At 41.6% G+C, this 22,056-nt stretch overlaps 1 protein-coding gene across 1 annotated transcript in view; it reads left to right on the plus strand.

Moving 5' to 3' along the window:
- Window positions 1-22,056, plus strand: part of LOC110500279 (copine-8) — a 117,704-nt gene that overhangs the window by 42,499 nt on the left and 53,149 nt on the right. The window contains exon 6 of the mRNA XM_036957690.2: window positions 7,816-7,892. Coding sequence (XP_036813585.1) covers window positions 7,816-7,892 — 77 coding nt within the window. The remainder of the gene's footprint in view (window positions 1-7,815; window positions 7,893-22,056) is intronic.

The following is a 22,056-nucleotide window of genomic DNA, read 5'->3' on the forward strand; positions in this document are numbered from 1 at the left end:
CTTGCAGAAATATCAGCCCACAGTGAGAAACACGAGATTGAACTTCACCCAACTTTCTAGAGCAGTGGTCACCAGCCCGTCGATTACGATCGACCTGCCGATCTCCAAGGCATTCCTAGTCGATCGCCAGAGATGCTGTCTTTGTTTAAATTCTTACTCAGCACTGTCAACACTTTTTGTATTCAACACTTTTATAAGCCATAAAATGCACATTCTTCCTATTGCCACACAGCGCTGCAGCAGTAATGAATGAGTAGGAAGTATCTATAGGCTTGGGTCTTTTTTAATATCAGGGAATATTTCACTTTCTCTGTTCATAGGAGTAACAACATGAATTTGTGCATGAGGCATAAATAATGCAGGGACGACTTGAGTTTTGCCATCAACAGGAAGACGGTGTCCCATTTTGGTCAGTGTCAGTGGAGGAAAGGGAGAGTGGAGGGATGTTAAGAGACAGACCCTCAGTCTGCTGCTCAGACCATCAGATGCAGCCCCCCCAAAAAAAATATTTAAAAAGCAGATTATTTAAATGTATGCTCACTCAGCTGTGCTTCACAAGTAATACCACAACGAACTATTACTGGTGTGATCATAAAGCCTACCTCAAATCAAATCATGGCCCAAACAACAATGCCTTGGTAGGGCAATTCAAGCAAAGCCAATTTGCAGTGATAATGTATTGGGCCTATAGCTTACTGCACAAACCTCATTGCTACAGTATTGTTTTTAAAAGGCTTAAGTTTTTAATGTAAAAAAAAAAATCTGAGCGGTAGATCTCTGCTTGGATTTTGACTCAAAGTGATCTTGACTCAGTAAAGGTTGGTGACCAATTTACCCTGTTAACGCTATCAACGTTTCCGGGTGTCGACCCCTGCACCTCTCTGATTCAGAGGGGTTGGGTTAAATGTGGAAGACACATTTCAGTAGAATACATTGTTGAACAATGACGAGGTACCCCCCCCTTTTCCCTTTACTGTGGCATTCGTGATCGAATTAACACTATTAGCCACATTCAATGCAATATACAGACACCAAACTAACTATAGAAGAGATGTTGTGGTAGGCGGAACGCATCAGAGTAAGATTCTACTGCATTGACATGCATTACTCAGCCCGTACTCCACACAGACCGGTGCGGTATAAATAATCGGAGCTGTAGTAGGCCAATATGCAAATAGACCGTTGCCATATATGGATCTGTGTCATTTACTTTGAACTGGGCTGTGTTTACAGCATGAGTGGTTGTGAGTAGATGCGCTTGTTCTGAGATCAAAGCGAGAGCTGCATGTAGCCACGTGTGCAAAAAAAATTCAGATCCTTTGCTAGTTAGTTATTAGCACAGTTATAGATCAAGTGATTGCTTCCTACAAGAGCACAACGTATACATTTCTAGGCATCTTTGAAAATCAAGTCAGGTGAAGAGATTTTTTTTTTGTCTTAAAGGGGCAGTGTTGTATTTTGAGACAGGCTTGAATATCGAAGTAGCCAATAGGCAGATGGTAGCATAATTTGTTTGATTCTCTGTAATAATGGTATGGGAATAATACAATTTTATTTTGTAAAGGGGTTTCTTGCATCAAACAACAACATTTTCAGTCACCTCCTTGTCTGAATGACAAGTGGATAAGCAGGTTGTCAAGCCCTGTATGTTTTTTCCAAAGAATGTAGGCCTACATTGAACACTACACATTGGCTGTTACTGTAGGCTGAATGACAGAACAGCTATGTCCATGTTAAAATGTTATGGGATGCATTTTCTCCATTGTTTTTGATGGCAGGCCACTCTGGTAGACCTACATTATGATCAAATAGCCACAGCAGCCTACTTGGCCACTGTAACTTAAAGCGGGTACAGCTTCAGTGTTCACAGTAAATGCAAGTTGGACGTTGCACAGAATTTTCACAACGTTCAAGTTGCGCTCAGCCGACCTGAAATTTGCTCAGTGCTGAATTTTTTTTGAGAGAACGTTGAACAGGCTTTACTGTGAAATGCTTACTTACAAGCTCTTAATGAACAATGCCGTTCAGAAAATATTTTTACAACTTAAACTAAAGTGAAAAAAAGTAACACAAGAAAATAAAAATAACGAGGCTACATACAGTGGGTACCGGTACCGAGAAATGTGTGGGGGTACAAGTTAGTTGTAGAGGTAATATATACATGTCGGTAAGGGTAAAGTGAATATGCATAGATAATAAACAGTGAGTAGCAGCAGCGTTAAAAAAAAGGGGGTGGTCAATGCAAATTGTCCGGGTAGTCCTTTTATTAACTGTTCATGGCTTATGGCTTGGGGGTAGAAACTGTTAAGGAGCCTTTTGGACGTCGACTTGGCGTTTCCTGTACCGCTTGCCGTGTTGTAGCAGAGAGAACAGTTTATGACTAGGGTGGCTGGAGCTTTTGACAATTTTTAGGGCATTCCTCTTACACCGCCTGGTATTGAGGTCCTGGATGGCAGGAAGCTTGGCCCCAGTGATGTGTTGGGCAGTACGCACTACCCTCTGTAGCGTCTTGCGATTGGGGGCGTACTCGGCCATACTTTTCCTTTAGTCCACGATTAACTCCTTTGTCTTGATCACGTTGAGGGAGAGGTTGTTGTCCTTGCACCCCACTGTCTTGTCATTGTTGGTGATCAGGCCTACCACCGTTGTGTCGTCGGCAAGCTTATTGATGGTGTTGGAATCGTGCTTGGCCATGCAGTCGTGGGTGAACAGGGAGTAAAGTAGGGGAATAAGCACGCACCCCTGAGGGGCTCCCGTGTTGAGGATCAGCGTGTCGGATATGTTGTTGCCCTTTCCCACCTGGTCAAAAGGAACCTGGGGGCGGCTATTCAGGAAGTCCAGGATCCAGTTGCAGAGGGAGGTGTTTAGTCCCAGGGTCCTTAGCTGGCCACTATGATGTTGAATTTTTTATTTATTTATTTAACTAGGCAAGTCAGTTAAGAACAAATTCGTATTTACAATGACAGCCTAGGAACAGTGGGTTAACCTGTTGCAACGAGCAATCCCGTATCCGGAAGCGTAATTTATAGCCTCAAGCTCATTACCATAACGCAACGTTAACTATATTCCAGTCTGTGCAAGCAAAACATTCCTGTAGCTTAGCATCTGCATCATCTGACCACACAGCCATGCAATGTCCATCGACCTCTGAATGCTGAAGCGTCTGTCCTCGGTTGCAACACTCACTACCAAGTTCCAAATGGCCTCTGGAAGCAATATCAATACAATAACTGTTAGTCGGGAGCTTTGTGAAATGGGTTTCCATGGCCGAGCAGCCACACACAAGCCTAAGATCACCGTGTGCAATGCCAAGCGTCGGCTGGGGTGGTGAGTCACGCTTCACTATCTGTCAGTCCGACGGACAAATCTGATTTTGGTGGATGTCTAGAGAATGCTACCTGCCTCAATGCATAGTGCCAACTGTAAAGTTTGGTGGAGGAGAAATTGTGGTCTGGGGCTGTTTTTCATGGTTCGTGCTAGGGCCCTTAGTTCCAGTGAAGGGAAATCTTAACACTACAACATACAATTAGATTCTGTGCTCCCAACTTTGTGGCAACAGTTTGGGAAAGGCCCTTTCCTGTTTCATGGGATGAATTGGAACGCCGACAGCGAGCCAGGCCTAATCGCCCAACACCATTGCCCGACCTCACTAATGCTCTTGTGGCTGAATGGGAGCAAGTCCCCGCAGCACTGTTCCAACTTCTAGTGGAAAGCCTTCCCAGAAGAAAGAAGGGGGTTTTAACAACAAAGGGGAGACACACTCCATATTAATGCCCATAATTTTGGAAAGGAGGTGTTCGACGAGCAGGTGTCCACATACTTTTTGTCATGTAGTGTACTTTTGTATATATAGTGTAGATTAATAATTAGATATACAGTATATACAGGCTAGGAAGTTGGCAAAGGTAGCATTATATAATCTCCAATAACACATTAAAAGGTACTTATTTAAACTCAGGGACGCACAAAATAAGGACACATGGAAATGGTAACAATCTGCATTTATAGCTGAGGAAAGGAGAGAAATGGTGATTGTTAGAGTGAGATCAGGTGTGCTGAGTTGGCAGTAGAGGGGGCATGTCCAGAGGTTAATTAGAGCATTTTTTGGAATGACCCTTCAGAACACCATCCATACCAATCAGGATTTGTGATGCTGCCTTTCTAAACCACCTCATATTGCTAAATATGGTCTCAAGTGACATTAATTCCATTGGATTCACTGGATTGAAAACATTATACTACATTATCCTGGCATTACCTTACCTAATGATCACCATAAGCTCAGCCTACTATTAGCAAAATGCTCATGTTCCTTTTATCCCTAGGATTGACTAGATTCATTTAGCATTTCTATCCCTGTCCTATCTTATCTTAGTCACATTTCACACTTTGCTCTCCCCTGTGTTTGCTTTGGCAATTTGGAAAAACCAGTCTGCCCACGTTGCAGGGAAATGTTCTGTTTAGACTTTGTTTGGCAAACAACCGCTTAAGGATGAAGGTCATTAGATAAGCACAAACAAAGAGAACATGAGAACGAGTTATTATATGTTTGACCTTAAGGGATACCTTTTCTGTTATTTGGACAGCCTTCACATGTTGGCTTGTCACATGGCATGTGTCATGCATAGCTTTATTTACCATTACCTGACTAATGTGGCTGATAATCTGTTGGGTAATGTTTAAGACTAGTATTCTAACAATGTGCACATAGTGAGCAGCGTGTAAAAGTTTCCATGGTGAAAGGATAAAAAGGGGAGTGGTCACTGTGATGTGGGCCAATCGCCTTTGCCATCAATAGTATGCAGTCATGGAAAATAACTGCTGTTTTTCCACAATGTTTGGTGGATGACGTGTGGGGAGTACAAGAGATGCTCCTCTACCTGTTGGAGTTGGTACAATAGTAACGCTATAATAAAGCCCATATCCCGTGGTCCACTGCCTGTCGTGTTGTGTAAAATACGTTGCATTAACGTTGCAGTTACATTTTTTTATCCTTAAAGGTACGCAACCAGGGACCCTAGCACACACATGCTGTGCACACACACACACACTCTTAGTCACAAGGCTTTTTTCACTGGTCCTCCATTCTGGAACTGTCTCTCCCAATTTCACAGACATTCACGCTGGATACATTCTCTATCCCTATCCCTCTCTCTCTCCTTCCCTCTGCCCCCAATCTCTCTCGCTCTTGCTCTTGCTCTCACTCTGTCTCTCTCCTTTTCTCCCTTCCTCGATCAGGCATATAAACAGGGGATGAAATCAATCATCTCAGGCTGGGAATGACACACTTGGCAGTTTTAGAGGCTGCTTAGCCAGCCCTGGCCAGTGGGGAATTCCACTGGAGATAAACCTTTACTGTGTTAACATGTGAGAGGCAGATAGGCAGGCAGGCAGGCAGGCAGGCAGATAGTCAGATAGGCAGGCAGGCAGGCAGGCAGGCAGGCAGGCAGGCAGGCAGGCAGGCAGATAGGCAGATAGGCAGGCAAGCAAGCTGAGCAGGTGTGGTAGTGGAGCTGGGAGGAAATCAGACCTGGGTTCAAATACTATTTTAAGTCTTTTCAAATACATTATCTAGGCTTGGTTGAGTTTTCTTGGCGCAATGGAATCAATACAATAATCCTAAAACTGATAAACTGACCATTTGGTAACCCAGGCAGGCTAGAGCAAATACTTAAAGTATTTCAAATAGTATTTGCTCCAGGTCTGGATGCTGGAGCATGCTGGAAATAACTGGGCTATAAAGCCTATAGGGATTATACAGCACACACTGTTTATACTAGACATTGTGGTCAGAGAAGACCACAGTGAGATTCCATTATGAAGTGTTGGTGTTTTTCCAGACACTGGCTAATAGAATCACAAGGGTTCTCCCTCCCCCATCCCCCAACATGTGATTTATTGTATTAATGTCAATGTCATGTTTCATGAAGAGTATTCTATGCGCAGTATGGACTGGGAGTCCGCTGTGTGTGGTTTGTGTGGATGTGTGCACCCATGCATGCGTGTACCCATGCATGCGTGTGTGTGTCGCCTATATATCTTCCACTTCACCAGAATGTGCATATATATATATATATATATATATATATATATATATATATATATATATATATATATATATATATATACACACACACATATATATACAGTGCCTTGTGAAAGTATTCGGCCCCCTTGAACTTTGCGACCTTTTGCCACATTTCAGGCTTCAAACATAAAGATATAAAACTGTATTTTTTTGTGAAGAATCAACAACAAGTGGGACACAATCATGAAGTGGAACGACATTTATTGGATATTTCAAACTTTTTTAACAAATCAAAAACTGAAAAATTGGGCGTGCAAAATTATTCAGCCCCTTTACTTTCAGTGCAGCAAACTCTCTCCAGAAGTTCAGTGAGGATCTCTGAATGATCCAATGTTGACCTAAATGACTAATGATGATAAATACAATCCACCTGTGTGTAATCAAGTCTCCGTATAAATGCACCTGCACTGTGATAGTCTCAGAGGTCCGTTAAAAGCGCAGAGAGCATCATGAAGAACAAGGAACACACCAGGCAGGTCCGAGATACTGTTGTAAAGAAGTTTAAAGCCGGATTTGGATACAAAAAGATTTCCCAAGCTTTAAACATCCCAAGGAGCACTGTGCAAGCGATAATATTGAAATGGAAGGAGTATCAGACCACTGCAAATCTACCAAGACCTGGCCGTCCCTCTAAACTTTCAGCTCATACAAGGAGAAGACTGATCAGAGATGCAGCCAAGAGGCCCATGATCACTCTGGATGAACTGCAGAGATCTACAGCTGAGGTGGGAGACTCTGTCCATAGGACAACAATCAGTCGTATATTGCACAAATCTGGCCTTTATGGAAGAGTGGCAAGAAGAAAGCCATTTCTTAAAGATATCCATAAAAAGTGTTGTTTAAAGTTTGCCACAAGCCACCTGGGAGACACACCAAACATGTGGAAGAAGGTGCTCTGGTCAGATGAAACCAAAATTGAACTTTTTGGCAACAATGCAAAACGTTATGTTTGGCGTAAAAGCAACATAGCTCACACCATCCCCACTGTCAAACATGGTGGTGGCAGCATCATGGTTTGGGCCTGCTTTTCTTCAGCAGGGACAGGGAAGATGGTTAAAATTGATGGGAAGATTGATGGAGCCAAATACAGGACCATTCTGGAAGAAAACCTGATGGAGTCTGCAAAAGACCTGAGACTGGGACGGAGATTTGTCTTCCAACAAGACAATGATCCAAAACATAAAGCAAAATCTACAATGGAATGGTTCAAAAATAAACATATCCAGGTGTTAGAATGGCCAAGTCAAAGTCCAGACCTGAATCCAATCGAGAATCTGTGGAAAGAACTGAAAACTGCTGTTCACAAATGCTCTCCATCCAACCTCACTGAGCTCGAGCTGTTTTGCAAGGAGGAATGGGAAAAAATGTCAGTCTCTCGATGTGCAAAACTGATAGAGACATACCCCAAGCGACTTACAGCTGTAATCGCAGCAAAAGGTGGCGCTACAAAGTATTAACTTAAGGGGGCTGAATAATTTTGCACGCCCAATTTTTCAGTTTTTGATTTGTTAAAAAAGTTTGAAATATCCAATAAATGTCGTTCCACTTCATGATTGTGTCCCACTTGTTGTTGATTCTTCACAAAGAAATACAGTTTTATATCTTTGTTTGAAGTCTGAAATGTGGCAAAAGGTCGCAAAGTTCAAGGGGGCCGAATACTTTCGCAAGGCACTGTATATATAAATATATATATATAAATATAAAAACTTGTATCTCTGTTTCTGTAGGACTTCCTTGGCCAGGCGTTCTGTACATTGGGAGAGGTGGTGGGATCGCTGGGCAGCCGTATGGAGAAACCTATGGTGTGAGTACATCTGTTCCTCCATTTTAAACCAATTACCTCTAACCTCTGACCCCTATTATACGGTTTCACTCTAACCTCAAAACTCCATGCTATACAACATCACTACACTCACATCTCAAACCCATAGACAGTATGGTCCTTTGTAGCTCAGTTGGTAGAGCATGTCACCAGGATAGTAGGTTTAATTCCCGGGACCATCCGTATGGGTAGCCTAGTGGTTAGAGCGTTGGACTAGTAACCGAAAGGTTGCAAGTTCATATCCCCGAGCTGACAAGGTACAAATCTTCCGTTCTGCCCCTGAACAGGCAGTTAAACCACTGTTCCTAGGCCGTCATTGAAAATAAGAATTTGTTCTTAACTGACTTGCCTAGTTAAATAAATAAAGGTAAAATGTTAAATGTATACATGCATGACTGTAAGTCGCTTTGGATAAAAAAAAGTCTGCTAAATGGCATAATTGGCAACAAAATAAAAAAACATTCTATAAAGATTCTATATGCAGGCTAACCCTGACCCAGTTCTTATGGCATTCACTCCATAAAACAAATTACATTTTATATGTCACATGCGCCAAATACCTTACAGTGAAATGCACTTTTAAGAAAATACCCCCCCCCCCATCCCCCCTAAAAAAGAAAGAGATAAGAATAACATAATTTAAGAGCAGCAGTAAATAACAATAGTGAGGCTATATACAGGGGGTACCGGTATAGAGTCAGTGTACGGGGCACCGGTATTGAGGTAATATGTACATGTATGTAGAGTTATTAAAGTGACTATGCATAGATAATAACAGTAGTAGCAGTGTAGAAGAGGGTGGTTGGGGGGCAATGCAAATAGTCTGGGTAGCCATTTGATTCGATGTTCAGGAGTCTTATGGCTTGGGGGTAGAAGCTGTTTTAGAAGCCTCTTGGACCTATGACTAGGGTGGCTGGAGTCTTCCTCTGACACCACTTGGTATAGAGGTCCTGGATGGCAGGAAGCTTGGCCCCAGTGATGTACTGGGCCGTACGCACTACCCTCTGTAGTGCCTTGCGGTCGGAGGCCGAGCAGTTGCCATACCAGGCAGTGATGCAACCCGTCAGGATGCTCTTGATGGTGCAGCTGTAAATCCCTTTGAGGATCTGAGGACCCATGCCAAATCTTTTCAGTCTCCTGAGGGGGAACAGGTTTAGTCGTGCCCTCTTCACGACTGTCTTGGTGTGCTTGGACCATGTTCATTTGTTGTTGATGTGGACACCAAGGAATTTGAAGCTGTCAACCTGCTCTACTACAGCCCCGTAGATAAGAATGGGGGCATGCTCGGTCCTCCTTTTCATGTAGTCCATAATCATCTAATTTGTCTTGATCGCATTGCGTGAGAGGTTGTTGACCTTGCACCACATGGTCAGGTCTCTGACCTCCTCCCTATATGCTGTCTCATCGTTGTCGGTGATCAGGCCTACCCCTATTGTGTCATCAGCAAACTTAATGATAGTGTTGGTGTCGTGCCTGGCCGTGCAGTCATGAGTGAACACGGAGTACAGGAGGAGACTGAGCACGCACCCCTGAGCTGCCCCAGTGTCGAGGATCAGCGTGGCGGATGTGTTGTTACCTACCCTTACCACCTGGTGGCAGCCGGTCAGGAAGTCCAGGATCCAGTTGCAGAGGGAGGTGTTTAGTCGCAGGGTCCTTAGCTTAGTGATGAGCTTTGAGGGCACTGTGGTGTTGAATGGTGAGCTGTAGTCAATGAATAACATTCTCACATAGGTGTTCCTTTTGTCCAGGTGTGAAAGGGCAGTTTGGAGTGCAATAGAGATTGCATCAACTGTGGATCTGTTGGTGTGGCATGCAAATAGGACTGGGTCTAGGGTTTCTGGGATAATGGTGTTGATGTGAGCCATGACCAGCCTTTCAAAGCATTTCATGACTACAGACGTGAGTGCTATGGGTCAGGAGTAATTTAGGCAGGTTACCTTAGTGTTCTTGGGCACAGGGACTATGGTGGCCTGCTTGAAATATGTTGGTATTACAGACTCCGACAGGGAGAGGTTGAAAATGTCCATGAAGACACTTGCCAGTTGGTCGGCGCATGCTCAGAATACACGTCCTGGTAATCCATCTGGCATGTTTAAAGGTCTTACTCACATCGGCTGCGGAGAGCGTGATCACACAGTCATATGGAACAGTTGACGCTCTCATGCATGTTTCAGTATTACTTGCCTCGAAGCGAGCGTAGAAGTTAATTAGCTCGTCTCGTAGGCTTATGTCACTGGGCAGCTCTCGGCTGTGCTTCTCTTTTGTAATCGGTAATCGTTTGCAAACCCTGCCACATCCGACGAGCGTCGGAGCCGGTGTAGTACGATTCGATCTTAGTCGTGTATTGACACTACCTGTTTGATGGTTCATCGGAGGGCATAGCGGAATTTCATATAAGATTACGGGTTAGAGTCCCACTTCTTGAAAGTGGCAGCTCTACCCTTTAGCTCAGTGCGGAAGTTGCCTGTAATCCATGGCTTCTGGTTGGGTTATGTACTCACAGTCACTGTGGGGACGATGTAATCAATGCACTTATTGATGAAGTCGGTGACTGATGTGCTGTACTCCTCAATGCCATCGGAAGAACCCAGGAATATATTCCAGTCTGTGCTAGCAAAACAGTCCTGTAGTTTAGCATCTGCTCCATCTGAACACTTTTTTATAGACTGAGTCACTGATGCTTCCTGCTTTAATTTTTGCTTGTTAGCAGGAATCAGGAGGATAGAATTATGGTCAGATTTGCCAAATGGAGGATGTGGGAGAGCTTTGTACGTGTCTCTGTGTGTGGAGTAAAGGTGGTCTAGAGTTTCTTTCCCTCTGGTTGCACATTTAACATGCTGATAGAAATTAGGTAAAACTGATTTAAATTGACCTGCATTAAAATACCTGGCCACTAGGAGCGCCGCTTCTGGATGAGCGTTTTCCTGTTTGCCTATGGCAGTATACAGCTCATTGAGTGTGGTTTTAGTGTCAGCATCGGTCTGTGGTGGTATGTAGACAGCTACGAAAAATACAGATGAAAACTCTCTCGGTAGATAGTGTGGTCTACAGCTTATCATGAGATACTCTACCTCAGGCGAGCAAAACCTTGAGACTTCCTTAGATAACGTGCACCAGCTGTTGTTTACAAATATGTATAGGCCCCTGCCCCGTGTCTTACCAGAGGCTGCTGTTGTATCCTGCCGATACAGTGTGTAACCCACCAGCTGTATGTTATTCATGTCGTCGTTCAGCCATGACTCATGAAATATGAAAGATATTACAGTTTTTAATGTCCCGTTGATAGGCTAAACATGCTTTCAGTTCGTCCCATTTATTTTTCAGCGATTGAACGATAGCTAACAGTACTAATGGCAAAGGCAGATTAGACACTCGTCGCCTGATCCTCACAAGGCACCCCTATCTCTTTCTGCGAAATCTTAGTTTCTTTCTCCAGTGAATGACGGGCATGAGGGCCTGTTTGGGTGTTTGGAGTATATCCTTCCCGTCCGACTCATTAAGGGACAACTATTCGTCCAATTCAAGGTTAGTAATCACTGTTCTGATGTCCAGAAGCTATTTTCGGTCATAAGAGACGGTAGCAGCAACATTATGTGCAAAATAAGTTACAAACAATGTGAAAAAACAAACAAAATAGCACAGTTGGTTAAGAGCCAATAAAACAGCAGCACTCCCCTTCGGCGCCATCACTCACCTGATCATTATAGAATTTACACCAACACACGCAATTATAACTTTGGTTCACCATTTTCCATCGTAACTTTAACCCTGACCCATGATCTACTTCTCATGGCGGTCACTCACCTGTCATTTACTCTGAAATATTTACATCGACACACACAATTACTTGTTCATGTTTATTGTCAACATATCAGTCTTTGACACGTAAGACACATGACACAGTTCATTGTCAAGACCGGAAGACAAAAAAATACCAATAAACACACTTTCTCCCATATATACAGTGATACAGTGCTCTCCCATATATACAGTGATACAGTGCTCTCCCATATATACAGTGATACAGTGCTCTCCCATATATACAGTGATACAGTGCCTTCAGAAAGTATTCACACCCTTTGACAATTTCCACATGTTGTTGTGTTACAGCCTGAATTTAAAATTGATTAAATTTAGATTTTGTGTCACTGGCCTACACACAATACCCCATAATGTCAAAGTGGAATGTTTACAAGTTAGATGTTTACAAATGAATAAAAAAATGAAAAACTGAAATGTCTTGTGTAAGTAAATGTTCAAACCCTTTGTTATGCTATCCTAAATAAGTAGAGGAGTAAAAATGTGCTTAACAAGTCACATAATAAGTTGCTTGGACTCACTCTGTGTGCAGTAATAGTGTGTAGCATGATTATTTCTGAATGACTACCTCATCTCTGTATCCCACACATACACATATATTTAAGGTCCCTCAGTCAAGCAGTGAATTTCAAACACAGATTACACCACAAAGTCCAGGGAGGTTTTCCGATGCCTCACAAAGAAGGGCACCTATTGGTAGATGGGTAAAAATAAAGCAGACATTCAATATCCCTTTGAGAATGGTGAAGTTATTTATTACACTTTGGATGGTGTATCAATACACCCAGTCACTACAAAGACGCAGGTGTCTTTTCTAACTCAGTTGCAGGAGAGGAAGGAAACCTCTCAGGGATTTCCCCAATGGTGACTTTAAAACAGAGTTTAATGGCTGTGATAGAACAAAACTAAGGATGGATCAACAACATTGTAGTTACTTCACAATACTAACCTAATTGACAGAGTGAAAAGAAGGAAGACCGTACAGAATAAAAATATTCCCAAACATGCATCCTGTTTGCAACAAGGCACTAAAGTAATACTGTAAAAAAATGTGCAAAGGAATTAACTTAAGTCTTATGTTTGTAATCCAATACAACACATTTCTGAGTACCACTCCATATTTCCAAGCATAGTGGTGGCTGCATCATGTTATGGGTATGCTTGTAATCGTTAAGCACAGGCAACATCCTAGAGGGAAACCTGGTTCTGCTTTCTACCAGATGAATTCAGCTTTCAGCAGGACAATAGCGTAACACACAAGGCCAAATCTACACTGGAGTTGCTTACCAAGAAGACAGTGTCTGTTCCTGAGTGGCCAAATTAGTTTTGACTTAACGCTGCTTGAAAATCTATGGCAAGACATGAAAATAGTTGTCTAGCAATGATCAGCAACCAATTTGACAGAGCTTGATGAATTTTGAAAACAGTAATGGGCAAATGTTGCACAATCCAGGTCTGGAAAGCCTTTAGAAACTTACCAAGAAAGACTCACAGCTGTAATCACTGCTATAGGTGATTCTACAAAGTATTTACTCAGGGCTGTGAATACTTATGTAAATTAGATATTTCTGTATTTCATTTTCAACACATTTGCAAAAGTTTCCTAAACATGTTTTTAACTTTGTCATTATTTGGGTATTCTGTGTAGATGGGTGATTTAAAAAAAAAAATATTTATTTTGAGTTCAACCTGTAACACAACACAATATGGAATTAGTTAAGGGCTATTGAATACTTTCTGAAGGCACTGTATGTGACCACACTCCTCACAGCTGATGCATAATAGCCAGTTATGAAATGACAGCCTACAAACCCACTTACTCAGGTTTCTGTGTTTCTGGGGAACAAAAATCACCTGGAGTTTTACTGTAGGAGCGAAATCACTCACTAATTCAAATGTATGACGCAAGTCTCAAAGCACTAAAGTAAAAAGGCTGTTTGGAACATGCATTGAGGGTGGAGGTGTGTATGTGTATGCATTTCAACACCACACCCTCATTGTCGGTCTTCCTGTTAATAGCAGGTGTGAGCTCATGCTCTCTAATGAGATGTTTTCTCACACACAGGCGCACGATAATGCTAACGCTGATGCTCAATACTAGAAGTCTGCTCTTTTATGCCTTTCTCACCTCTCTCTTCCTCACCTTGTGTCACAATCCTCGGCCTGTTTGTTTGACTGTAGTTATTAAAGGAAAAATCTACTCAAACTATCTTCTGGTATTGGTTTCATTAGTCCACTGTTGATACAATGTCACATGCATCTTTATCAATAAAGAGTAAGGTGGGCCAATTCCTTTTGTAGATTTTCTCAACTGAAATAAAATATAAAGCTGGTTCTGGAAGTACGGTGATTATTAGATTGCATAAACATGATGAGGGCTTTCCCCCAACAATTTTGGCCTTCACATTTTGTTTCCTAAACATTGGCTAAATCAGGAGTATAGGTCCTGGTCAGTCTGTGAGACATGCAGGCTGCCTCTGACTGGGTTTGTTGTAGGATAGATTCTTTGAAAGTGCATGTAACGTTTTGAAGAAATGCGCAATTGTGTGTGTGGGTGTGCGCCAGGCACGTAACTTGCAGGGGGGGTCGTAACTTGCAAGGGGGGTCATGACAGTATTGTAGTACTCCAGACTGGTCTCGTGACAGTGAGGACTTTTCTTCTCGAGACCAACAGAGCATCATAATTATCAGCTTCCATTCAGTCAGCGCATAAAACCACTTCGCCAGGCCAAATACATACACTCCTTTCTTGAAACATTAATATCTTAACAGTCTTTAAATCTATTATAGACATGTTTGCACAGTGGCGAACCTATAGGCTTTCAGTGTGTGACAGGTTCTTGATTCTGAAAGGACAGCAACTGTAAAACCAGCCCACTCATGTAGGAGAGTGCACTTTTTTGTAAAACACAAAGGGCCAGTGGTGTAGTGGAGGGTATACGCAGGTACTGTATAAGCCATATACCCACTTTTATTTTCAGTGGGCAATGTGTATAGTAAAGGAGGTATATGACTTATCAATTATGTAGTACAATAGGGAAATCATGCACAAAGTAGCCTACACAATTGCAGAGCACGTGAAATGTATTCACATGCCCGCTGCACACACAGCCTAGTTTCAACAGAATATAATCTGCAGGCAGCAAGTGTGCAGCTCTCAACTGGTTTTGGTTTGGAGCAGCTCACAGAAGAATGACATCGGTAGCCTGTGAGGTAGAAAAAACGTTACACTTATGATATCTACTAGTAAATGCTAGTAAATGCTAACTAAGGGAACAAGCAAACCAGGTATTGAAAAAGTTTTGTGTTGGTTACTTGGCTATTTGTGATGCGCAATTGTCACGCTCAAATGGGCCTGGGTGACAGGCCCGCCCAATCAGATTTATGTGGTTTAAGCTTTGTTGTGGACCTGAAGCATCAAATTTGTCCCTTTTTTTCTATAAAAACAAAAGTGTGATTTTGAGAGTGAAAGTTGGAAAAATGTATTGAAAACATAATTTTTTTTTTTTAAACCATCAGAGAAATTGAATTTTTCATACAGGGTGCCTTTCCTTCGCTGAGCGGGCTGTTCTCTGAACGTTTTGGAACATTTGAGTAAATACCCACTTCTCCTGGCACCATTACACCACTGAGTAGGGCCGATGGAAAGACAACAGTCACACACAGCATTACACGGAAGCCAAACCGGCTGCGCGCGCTATCGTGCATTAATTTATTTTGTCCCCCTACACCAAACGTGATCACGACACGCAGGTTAAAATATCAAAACAAACTTTGAACCAATGACATTAATTTGGGGACAGGTCGAAAAGCATTAAACATGTATGGCAATTTAGCTAGTTAGCTTGCACTTGCTAGCTAACGTTAATTTGTCCTATTTAGCTAGCTTGCTGTTGCTAGCTAATTTGTCCTGGGATATAAACATTGAGTTGTTATTTTACCTGAACTGCACAAGGTCTTCTACTCCGACAATTAATCCACACACAAAACGGCCAACCGAATCGTTTCTAGTCATCTCTCCTCCTTCCAGGCTTTTTCATCTTTGAACTTATATGGTGATCGCATCTAAACTTTCATTGTATTACCAGACAACCGGCAAAAAAGTTTATTTCAATCACCCACGTCGGTATAAACAATGAGGAGATGGTACGTGGGTAACTGCTTCTATAAACCAATGAGGAGATGGGAGAGGCAGGACTTTCAACGCGATCTGCGTCAGAAATAGGAATGACTTCTATTTTAGCCCTTGGCGTCGCAGACGCTCGTTGGCACACACGAGTAGTGTGGGTGCAATAATTGAGTAACATGGATTTCTAAATTTATTTTGCGACGCTCGCGCACGCGATGTGTCCGGTCTGGTCAGCATGTTATTTTAAGGTTAAGCAGTCTATAAACGCAGACATAATAAGCCAACCATTAAGCATTTCCCAATCTAAATGTACAACTATTACTTCCCATTGCAAAAAAACATTTTACACACAAAGTAACTGGTGACCTAAAGTTTAAAGTGGAACTGACAGCGTTTAAACTACTGTGCATATATGAAACAAACAGACAATCATAATATCAGTAAAACAAATATGAGAGTGCATCTCCATTCGAGATGTTTCAGTTGCACTGTTTCAGTTTCAATGACTCAATATTTTGGACAAAAACTGACGATTGTAACAAAGGCTGGGAATGTCAATACAATCAAACTAGCAAAGACAATGGTCGCTTCAGTCATAACATGGCTAATAGGGTAGTGCATCTATTTATGTAGCAAGCTAAAACCAGCTAGCTGCTAGGAGGTTGCCATGTCACGCAATTGAAGGAGTGGGAGAGTGATTGACTTTTTACCCTCCTATTGTTTCTCAGTTGCATGTGTCATTTGGTTATCTAGCAAGAACTTGAACAACTGTTATACAGTTAGCATGCCTCTTGCGTTCGCAAATTCACTATGGCTATCTACTCCGATTTCAGGACACTCTCATCTGAGTGTGCCAGAGTGCAGAACAGCTGATGAATTTACAAACACACAACACCCAATGAATATGACCGGTGGTAGTAAACGGACCAATAATAATTAGTAAGAACGCTCTCCTTAACATGTCAATAGTTTTACCAGCTCTGCTATGGCAAGTAAAATGGTCAGAGTGAGCTGTTCTCTCATTTGTGTCTGGAAGTAGCTAGCTAGAAAGCTAGCCAACTTTAGCCAGTTAGTTTGGGTGCTTGGTGGGGACAAACATGCATTGGCAGGCAAGCTACAGAAGGATGAGGAGGCTACAATTCTCCATTGTTTATCGGGGCAAATTTGACAGCCAACTAGCTTAAAAATGTTCCTTCACTATATTTTCGCTCATCTCGCTCTGGCTAGCATTAGTTGTTGATCTTGTTGTTTAATGTGCATAACTGAGGGAGAGAGAGACTACCTTTTCATGTTGGTTGATCAATAGGACTGTCAAATTCCCAAATGTAAGAGGATTCCCCTGGTGTTTACATATTTGCTGAAATCCATTCAGGTGTATTTAGTGTCTTTTGGCGAATGCATTCTGATTATTCAAAGTCGTGCTGTTGCAACTGCCTGTAAACACACAGTCCAGTTCAAAGTGAATGATGGCAGGCCCGTGTGGCAAATGGCTTGATTGTATAAAGGCTTACTGTAGCTCTGATTGGCTATAGTGCACCAGTCTGTGTCGACTCCGTTCCTGGACAAAGCATATGTTTTCATTTACTGCAGTGTCTATTAATTCTCCAAACGCATGGTCGCTTTCCCACACCATATTGCTATAAAATTTTAACAAATGTCATAAATTCTTAGAATGTTTAGGAATTATGAAAACGTGAAATGTTTTAAAGTGTCATGTTCTTCCTGAGGTTATAAATTAAAATATTTGAATAATATTTTGTGTTGCTAAATGCAGCAATGTTTCACACAAAGTTAATTTCAAATAAATGGCTAACAACAGCAAGCGCGCTTGAATAAAAACACAGTTCCACTCACCAGATAATGATATTTTGAAACTTAACTTCATGTTAAAAGTTATTCTTGAAGAGGGAGGAGCTAACAAATTAGCAACAACATCCTCTTTGATAACACCTGCTGCTTCCTCTGCAAACTAGCCACAACAAAAGCTAGCTAGCTAGACTGTGGGAAAACTACTGATCGCAATTGCGTTGGCCTTCAATGCAGAAGTTGCCAGACGTTTTTGTAAAAATGGTCCTACCCACTAACTCAGAATGTAATTGGTTTATTTCACTGTCACTCCCAAATACAATTGAATGGCAGATGCTTTTATCCAGCTTGTGATGGTCTAGCCGATAGCTGACTTAGCTAGCTAGATTTATCTCCCCAGAGACCAGAAAAGAAAAATCCTGATTTGGATATTTTTTTCGCTTCAGCATTAACCCTTTAATTTCCAACAAAAGCTGAAGAGATTAAATCAGAACATCATTGAAAATAATAATAATATTAGAATTATATTATTAGAGTTCTTATTTTATAAATCCTTAGCCCTTCTCTGAAGGTGTAGAAGACCCATTGTTCCCCACTGTGTTTGGGTTGGTAATCATTTGTAGAGTGGCTCTATTTTCCCTCAGCATGGATTTTTTTTCACTACTCTGAATGTCTAAAGAATCCACATGTTGTCTTGAAATATGAACACAGAAATACTGGACATTTTGAACTATTATTATGGTGGTGATTTGTGATTTGACAAAATTACAATCATGGTCTTGAATTGGACTGGCATTTTTCTGGTCAGACCCCTTGTCCCCCTCCCGGTCTTGACTCGGACTGGATTTGCTCCGGTATTGGTCTTGAATCGGTCTCGCTTTTAGGTGGTCTCAAACACAACACTGGGTCATGACCCTCCCAATATTTGAAATATATCCCCTCTTGACACCCCCTCTTGCCTTGGTGACCTGTAGCAACACCCATAGTTTATAATCCTACCAAAGTTTTTTTTTTTACTCGCAAAATTGAGCCCAATATAATTGTTACCAGTTGTCACTTGAGATGCTCACATTGTCACCAGGAAACCTTCATTTGAAAAATATCACATTTTATTAGTCACATGCGCCGAATACAACGAATGCAACCTTACAGTGAAATGCTTACTTACGAGCCCCTAACCGACAGTGCAGTTTAAAAAAATACGGATAAGAATAAGACATAAAAGTAACAAGTCATTAAAGAGGAGCAGTAAAAAATAACACTATATACAGAGGGGTGCCGGTTAGAGGTCGACTGATTAATCGCAATGGCCGATTTTAATTGGGGCTGATTTCAAGTTTTCATAACAATCGGAAATCGGTATTTTTGGGCGCCGATTTCCCGATTAAAAAAATAATAATAATACAATTTTTAAAAATTATACCTTTTATTTAACTAGGCAAGTCAGTTAAGAACACATTCGTACTTTTAATGACGGCCTAGGAACGGTGGGTTAACTGCCTCGTTCAGGGGCAGAACGACGGATTTTCACCTTGTCAGCTCGGGGGATCCAATCTTGCAACCTTACAGTTAACAAGTCCAACGCAATAACGACCTGCCTCTCTCTCGTTGCACTTCACAAGGAGACTGCCTGTTACGCGAATGCAGTAAGCCAAGGTAAGTTGCTAGCTAGCATTACACTTACCTTATAAAAACAATAAATCATAATCACTAACTACACATGGTTGATGATATTACTAGATATTATCTAGCGTGTCCTGCGTTGAATATAATCTGACTGAGCATACAAGTATCTAAGTATCTGACTGCGGTGGTAGGCAGAAGCAGGTGCGTAAACATTCATTCAAACAGCACTTTTGTGCGTTTTGCCAGCAGCTCTTCGTTGTGCGTCAAGCATTGCGCTGTTTATGACTTCAAGCCTATCAACTCCCGAGATGAGGCTGGTGTAACCGAAGTGAAATGGCTACCTAGTTAGCGCGCGCTAATAGCGTTTCAAACGTCACTCGCTCTGAGCCTTCTAGTAGTTGTTCCCCTTGCTCTGCATGGGTAACGCTGCTTCGATGGTGGCTGTTGTCGTTGTGTTGCTGGTTCAAGCCCAGGGAGGAGCGAGGAGAGGGACGGAAGCTATACTGTTACACTGGCAATACTAAAGTGCCTATAAGAACATCCAATAGTCAAAGGTTAATGAAATACAAATGGTATAGAGGGAAATAGTCCTATAATAGCTACAACCTAAAACTTCTTACCTGGGAATATTTAAGACTCATGTTAAAAGGAACCACCAGCTTTCATACAGTATGTTCTCATGTTCTGAGCAAGTCACTGAAACGTTAACTTTCTTACATAGCACACTTTTACTTTCTTCTCCAACACTTTGTTTTTGCATTATTTAAACCAAATTGAACATGTTTCATTATTTACATGAGGCTAAATTGATTTTATTGATGTATTATATTAAGTTAAAATGTGTTAATTCAGTATTGTTGTAATTGTTATTATTACAACTAAATAAATAAAAATCGGCATCGGCTTTTTTGTTCCCCCAATAATCGCTATCGGTATCGGCGTTGAAAAATCATAATCGGTCGACCTCTAGTGCCGGTACAGAGTCAATGTGCGGGGGCACCGGTTAGTTGAGGTAGTATGTACATGTAGGTAGAGTTAATTAACGTGACTATGCATAGATGACAACAGAGAGTGGCAGTGGTGTGGAGAGGGGGGGTTAATGTGAATAGTCTGGGTAGCTATTTGACTAGATGTTCAGGAGTCTTATGGCTTGGGGATAGAAGCCGTCCACACGTGCACAGTCGCTTCATACTATATATGATGCATTTCTTTTGTCTCGCTTTCAAGACTTTGTATGCACTTTCTAAGAATCTACCCTGTTGCTTCAAGCTCCGATCAGCTGCCTGAAAGCAATTTATTGGCATCTCTTCAAATGTATATGTCTTTATAATAGGATTTGCCAGTTGAAGAGTGCTGTGATGAGCTGGAATTCAAATTATAAACAAAGGCCAATCTGGCAACCCCCTGTGGGTGCTCCACACTCTTCATAGCACGACCTGCTCACATCAGAGTGCTATACTCTTGGCCTCATTTCAAACCACACACACACGCATGCACTAGCATGCACGCTCACATGCACAAGTATGCACACACATACAAATGCACGCTCACATGCACAAGTATGAACTCCCACACATGCATGCCTGTAAGCTGTTTATATATATTTTTTTTAAATTGGTTTTCACATATGTGTTATTATCAGCAATACAATAATAATGCTATAATGAATTATTACAACATAGCATTAATTACATTTTACAGGTGGGGGAGGAGAGGGTGCACGTAAGCTGGCGCGCACACACACACACACACACACACTCCCCTGCCACCTCCTAGAAAACAGTCACCATGGTGATAGTCATTCCAGTAAACTTGTACTGTGTTTTATTGGCCCTTTCGCATACCTTTCCAAAGTGCAAAACGATGTTAGTACTCCCTCTGTCCTTTTTTCTCTCCCCTCATACTCAAGTCATTACTGACAAGGGATACTGCCTAAAACCTTTTTAATTCAAACTATTTTTTTTTAGGGTGTTGCTCTAGGCCACCAACTGTGAACAGTCAGTATCTAGATAATGTGTATAAAAATCTTGATAGTGTATGTGATGTAAACAGAGAGGTCTACTTTCTTGGGGACCTGAATATTGACTGGTTTTCATCAAGCTGACCGCTAAAGAGGAAGCTTCTAACTGTAACCAGTGCCTGTAATATGGTTCAGGTTATTAACCAACATACCAGGGTGTTAACAAACACTACAGGAATTCACATGTATTGATCATATTTGTAATACTTTAAAACTTTGTTCTAAAGCTGTATCCGTACCCATTGGATGCAGTGATCACTGATGCACCATTGGCTATATCCAGGAAAGCCAAGGTTCCAAAAGCTGGGCCTAAAGTAGTGTATAGGAGATCATACAAAATATTTGATGTGGATGATGTTAAAGATATTTGTTGGTGACTAATAAGCAGCATCCAGATGCTGCACTGAATTTCTGAAATTGCTTCTTCCAATTATTGATAATCATGCACCTGTTAAACTGTCAGAACTGTTAAGGCTCCATGGATTTATGAGGAATGGAAAAACTGTATGGTTGAAAGAGATGGGACAAAATGGGTGGCTAAAAAGTCTGGCTGCACATCTGAATGGTTGACTTATGCAAATTGAGAAATTATGTTACATAACTCAACAACAATAAGAATAAACTATATTGTGAAGCTAATATCAATGATATAAAGAAAGATGTGAAAAAACTTTGGAGTGCTTTAAATGAAATTATGTGCAGAAAGACCAATTCACATCATATCTTAAAACGAATCCGATGGCTTA

This window comes from Oncorhynchus mykiss, chromosome 21, assembly GCF_057628025.1.
Source record: "Oncorhynchus mykiss isolate SJ-2025 chromosome 21, ASM5762802v1, whole genome shotgun sequence".
Lineage (NCBI taxonomy): Eukaryota > Metazoa > Chordata > Actinopteri > Salmoniformes > Salmonidae > Oncorhynchus > Oncorhynchus mykiss.